The sequence below is a fragment of the Chiloscyllium plagiosum genome, chromosome 25, assembly GCF_004010195.1.
Source record: "Chiloscyllium plagiosum isolate BGI_BamShark_2017 chromosome 25, ASM401019v2, whole genome shotgun sequence".
Classification (NCBI taxonomy): Eukaryota; Metazoa; Chordata; class Chondrichthyes; order Orectolobiformes; family Hemiscylliidae; genus Chiloscyllium; species Chiloscyllium plagiosum.
Genome location: NC_057734.1, coordinates 52,240,740 through 52,246,943, shown reverse-complemented (window position 1 = coordinate 52,246,943; position 6,204 = coordinate 52,240,740). Strand labels below are relative to the sequence as shown.

The following is a 6,204-nucleotide window of genomic DNA, read 5'->3' as shown; positions in this document are numbered from 1 at the left end:
AACAAGTCCACACCGACCCGCCGAAGCGCAACCCACCCATACCCCTACCTTTACCCCTTTAACCTAACACTACGGGCAATTTAGCATGGCCAATTCACCTGACCCGCACATCTTTGGACTGTGGGAGGAAACCGGAGCACCCGGAGGAAAGCCACGCAGACACGGGGAGAATGTGCAAACTCCACACAGTCAGTCGCCTGAGTCGGGAATTGAACCCGGGTCTACAGGCGCTGTGAGGCAGCAGTGCTAACCACTGGGCCACCGTGCCGCCGTAAAAGATTATTGCAAAAAAGGGTCATGGTCTTGTAGATAAGATGTTAATAATAAGACAAAGTAGAGATAAACAGCTTCTCTTCACATTAATAGGTTGTTAACAATGGGATACCGTAAGGTTCATTGCTGGAGCCATAACTATTTAAAACCTTTATTAATGCCTTAAGTGAATGGACCTAGTACAATTTATTTAAATATGAAACTGTGTGTAAAACTATGCTATGTGGAGGATGCAAAGGAGCATGGATAGGTTGAGCGTAAGCATGGAGGTGGCAGATGGCAATATACTGTGGGTAAGGGAGAATAGAAAACAGAATATTTTTAAACTGGTGAAAAACAATTAAATATTGGCAAGTGAATAATGGTAACTTTTTAAAATAATAAATTCATGGGATGTGCACTTTGGCTGAGCCAGCATTTATTACAATCTTAAGGTGTTGGTAAGATGCCTTTTTTTGAATTCCTGCAGCTGATTTGGTGTTGACCTAAAGTGCCATTAAGGATCCCAGAATTTTGACCCAGTGACTCTGAAGAACAATGATATATCATAGACAGGTGTATCTGCAGTAAGCAAATTGGTGAGGATGAGGTCAAGTAAGCTTTTCCCTCTAGTTTCACCTGTTGCAGGCCAAGACTTGTATTCCAGGCTGATGGTGTCCCAAATACAATTATAATGCTACAGCTGAGCCACTCTGTGATAGACATTGAAATCTCTTATCCAGAAGACATTTTGTACCCTTGCAACCCTCAGAGCTTTCTCAGTGTTAAATATGGAGGAGTACCAATTCATCAGTTGATTGACAGTATGTGGTAATCAGCAGGAAGTTTCCTTGCATATGTCTGATCTAATGCCATGAGATGTCATGGCATCTAGTCCATGTTGAGGACTCCTAGGCAACTCCCTCCTGCTGTATTCCACAGCGCCATAATCTTGGAAAGGACCATGAAGGTGGTGCCTGTCTGGGAAATTGTCAGGTATGATTACATGAGAATGATGGTCATTCTGTTGTTTGACTAATCTGTGAGACACCTCCCAATTTTGGCACTAGCCCTCATATTTGGGCGGCACGGTGGCACAGTGGTTAGCACTTCTGCCTCACAGCGCCAGAGACCCGGGTTCAATTCGCGCCTCAGGTGACTGACTGTGTGGAGTTTGCACATTCTCCCCGTGTCTGCGTGGGTTTCCTCCGGGTGCTCCGGTTCCCTCCCACCATCCAAAGATGTGCAGGGTCAGGTGAATTGGCCATACTAAATTGCCTGTAGTGTTAGGTAAGGGGTAAATGTAAGGGTATGGGTGGGTTTCACTTTGGCGGGTCGGTGTGGACTTGTTGGGCCGAAGGGCCTGTTTCCACACTGTAATCTAAATCTAAAAATCTAAATCTAAAAAATCTAAAATCTAGATGTTAGTAAGGATGACTTCATAGGATCAACAGGATTATTTGTTGTTTTTGGTGCCAAGATTAATGCTAGTTGGTCCATCTAGTTTCTTTTTGTTTCTGAGACAAAACAGTTGATAAATCTGAGTGACTTGCAACCCTTTTCATATGGGTTTTTTGTGACAATCTGACATGGTTTCACGGTCATCATTAAACACGTAATTCCAGATTTCTGCTTTGATAGGATACAAACCTGGGTCTCTGTATTTTATGCCCCATGACAATGACACTATGCCAGCATGTCTCCTTTAGCCTTTATTGTAAGGGATTCAATTATTAGATAAACAAATAGTAGTGATGGCCTCGTACTTAGGGCCAATTGCCGTTAGACAATTAACCCAGAGACCAAGGTAATGTTCTGAGCACCTAGGCTTAAAACCTGCCATGGCAGATGGTGGAATTTGAATTCAATAAGAACCATGAAGCCAATTGTCTCTTTCACTAATGTCCTTTAGGGAAGGAAATCTGCCATCCTTACATACCTCATTCCATGTGGTTAACTCTTAGGCAATAAATAAGTAACAAGGGATGCCCACATCCCATGAAGAAATAAAATAAGGAAATTTACCAGCAATTGAACCTCAATGAGCTTGTTCAGGACAATTATTAGACTTTTGAATCTTGAGGGATGTTGGGATAAGGTGAGAAAGTTGGATTTGACGTATGTGCTCAGGTCTGATGTGACAAATTGAGCTTGAGATGTTGGACTCCTGCTCCTACTTACTGTAGTCCATCCAGCTTAGAGCAATTCATAGTCCCTTCACAGATCATCTCTGAAAGGTCCAAGGACTTTGCAGTTTTTTAACGTCCTTAATGATAATCAGGATGTTCCAAAACACTGAGGTTATTTTGAAATATTCACTAGAACTTCAAGCTGAAATACTTAAAGAACTGTGAATGCTGGAAATCTGAAAAAAAAAGCTGGAAAATCTCAGCAGGTCTAGTAGCATCTGTGCTGAGAAAACAGTTGTTTCAGAACCAGAGAAATCGGAAGGAAAAGAAATTAGTTAATGGTTCGGGTTCAGTGACGCCAACTCTGATTTCTCTCCATAGATGGTGCCAGACCTGCTGTGATTTTGCAGCAATTTACGTTTTGGCTATCTCTAAGTGAAGCTGCCCTGAAAGTGGTGGGATTGTGCAGGGGAAGCTGCCTGTCAGTGATGTGTGTTAACTGAAGGTTCGATGGCAGTTGCTGAAATGCAGTAAAATCTTGATTAATGGAACTAGCCTAGTGGTAACAATGAACCATTGTTGATTGTGCTAAAAACCCACCTGGTTCAGTGATGTCCTTTTATGGAAGGAAACTTGTCATCCTTACCTGGTCTGACCTACATGACTCCGGACACACTCAAAGGGGTCATCTGGACAAATGGGCTGGGAAATATATGCAGTTTAGCCAATGATTCCACATCACGTCAATTGATAAAGTAAAAATAATGACCAGTGACTGGGGAAACTTTATATCCATCTGAGGGAACCGTTTCCCAGCTGATATTGGTATGCATAGAAACTAGGCAATCTGTCTTTTGGAAATGGTGCTTGTGAAATCGAGAGAATTCATTTTCCCATCGCTTTATTACTTTTTATTAGTTCAAACCATCTCAATGAGTATTTCAGTGGAAAGATGCTGGGGGAAGGAATTGAATGTTCAATGATTTTCCCCTTTAAGTTGTGTTACCTGTTCACATTCCTCCTTTTAACACAAGTCAATTCTCTGCAATCCCCCTCACTTTAACTAAATTTTGTTGCCCTTATCCTTTTTTGAGGGCTGATTATGAGGGCTACAGTTTGGATTGCATTTGGCACCAGCAGCCTGAGCTAGGGAAGGGGGAACTGTGGTGTATCATTCTGGCTGACTGTGAGCTTTACCTTGGCCTATGACCACTCCATTCTAAAAGTGACTCTAACCAGGCACATCGGCTGTCAGTCCCAGTCTGATATTATCCAGTAGCTTGAGGGAGAGGTATGGAGGAAAAAACACAAAATTGGGGTGGATTTTGAGTTGTTCATTGATATTTGCCTTGTTTTTTCAGGAGTCTGCTGCACAACTGTAAGTAACTTCAATGAGGCCCGCATGAGCTATGGGACAGATGAAGACATTCTGTTTGTTTACAAAGACAGCTGATTACAGTATTGCAGTGGATGGCCCTAACAGCATGTCAAACACATACTACCTAAGGACGTGAGATGGTGGCATTGCAATGCATTCCTCACTTTGCACAGTGCGAATCTGATTTCTGTCACAGTACTGCACCTATTCTCTCTCTTCGTTCCTGATGGTTGCTGATTGGACAGAACCCGTATGTGACTCCTTTCATTCTACAGTAAGCTTGCTGTGGAGTCTTCCTGGAAAAGTCGGGTTCTGGAGAAAAATAACTTCTTCCAGCCTGGGAAGATGGCCATCCCATCAGGTTTCCATTGCCTGCTCCGCTTGATGCTCACAAACCACTTAGAACTCAACTGGTTTTAAATACCAGTCAAAACTGTATGCTCCTATATTTTAGGCCTTCCTATAGAACTGAGGAGAGCTTGAATTCTTGTAAATGCTTTGGGTTCATCTGCCAAAAGTGCTGCTATGTAATTCTTTTCTTAGGGGTAGAAGGTGAGGACTAATGGGCACAAATGCTCTTGGAATTCAATACAGTACAGTCATTTGTTGGTTGCTTTCTTTCTTTGCATAGATGACCTTGAGTCAGGCAGGGTCAATCCCCTCTAGCTGTGAGGGTCACCAGCCTTGACAAGTCCAGCTGAGGCCATGGGTAGGTTAAAATGGGAGCTGGGCATTGAGAATGTAAAAGCCTTACCCTTCACTTTACAAGATGGTACAGTCTAGGACCTGCACTGTGCTAGCAGCCCATAACCCCATTAGGAACCTGAACTGTAGAACAGTCTATAGGTTGGTCTCAGTCTCTGGCATGAGAGAGCAGAACCTAGTCAACTGAACCCACCTCTGCCTGGACTGAGACCTCTATTGATCTGCCTGTCAAATAGGATTATGCACAAAATGTTAAATGGGAAACTGTTTCTGAAAGCTTTTTAAAAAGAAATTATGCTTGGCAAAGAAATATCTTTAATTTTATAAAGGAAGATCTGTCACAACCAATCTGCTTTGCAAACTTAGATTATTCGAAAGGTTATCCGTGCCTCAATGTAGAAACTTGTTGCACCTTAAAACATCAAGGATGCCAGTCCCTAATGGTGATTCACCACTAACTCCTCCTCCTACCACACCAAATTTTTCGATTTGAGTAAATTTGCATTCTAAGCCCCTTTTGGCTTAGTCCTTTGGTTCTAAAGCCTCAAGTGTGAATTATTCTTCGGGCACATCATTAACGCCGTGAACTGGTGATAAATCTGAACTTTAACCCCACAAGCCTGAGTTATTGATGCAGCTCATTCACTCCCATTTTTAGTTCACAGCATTCTGTTTTCAACACATTTGTAATTGGGTTAATTTGAAATCATTGCATCTCATTAAACGGTGATTTGATACATATTCCAGACTGGATTTTTCAATTATCTTGGACAAATATTAAATTATAGGGGGCTTCAGTGAAATCCCAGTGAGAAGCTTGGTTTTCAAGTTACCTTGTCTGGGAGGTGCTAATGGATTGTAAGCACTGGAATTCCCACTGTTTCACCTTCCTTGAGGCTCCACAGCTTCACTTTACCTGTCAAACTTTGGCCTGATTGTGTTTCTATGAAATAGCCTTTCAGAACAAGCTGTTCTGCAGTTACTGGTTAATGGCTTGTGCCTTACAAATGTACAGTATTGAGGAATGCAGTTAAATACAATATGTACAATTTTTAGTAAAGAGATATTGGTGTTACTGCAGCTTGTACATGAACAATACAGCAAGTTGACAAACCTCAGCTGGAGTACAAGGCAGCAGCAGCAGGTTTCTTGCTGTTACAGTTTTACCTGTTTTCATTTGTTCCTAATTGTCTCAATCTATCCCAAAAACAAATTGCTGCTGAAATTCAGCAGGTTTGACAGCATCTGTGGAAAGAAAGCAGAGTTGACGTTTCAAATCTGATGACTTCATCAAAACATTCTTTTGATGATAAGATTTGAAACATCAACTCTACTTTCTTCCCACAGATGCTGCCAAACTTGCTGAATTTTAGCAGCAATTTGTTTTTGTTTCGGATCTCCAGCATCTGCAGTTCTTTATTTCCCTTGATCTATTGTTTTTCAGCTCTTGATTCCAAACAGGACATTTTCAGCCCATGATTGGGGTAGCTGTACTCATTGAGACTTATCTTCATCTAAAATGACAGTAAAGGCACTTCTGCCAATGACCCTGTATTGTTGTACCTATTTGACAGAATATACCAAAATAATAGACCCTCCCACACATCACTAGTGGCATAAAAATTTACAAGACAAAAGTGAGGACTGCAGATGCTGGAAACCGGAGTTGAGATCATAGTAGTGCTGGAAAAGCACAGCATCCAAGGAGCAGGAAAATCGACGTTTCGGGCAAAAGCCCTT

General features: G+C 41.9%; 1 protein-coding gene across 1 annotated transcript in view; it reads left to right on the top strand.

Moving 5' to 3' along the window:
• gucd1 (guanylyl cyclase domain containing 1) overlaps positions 1–5,205 on the top strand; it is a gene marked incomplete at its 5' end in the record, with an annotated part of 16,383 nt that extends 11,178 nt beyond the window's left edge. The window contains one exon of the mRNA XM_043715293.1: positions 3,743–5,205. Within this exon, the coding sequence (XP_043571228.1) occupies positions 3,743–3,834 (92 nt within the window). The remainder of the gene's footprint in view (positions 1–3,742) is intronic.
• Positions 5,206–6,204: the final 999 nt, after the last annotated feature.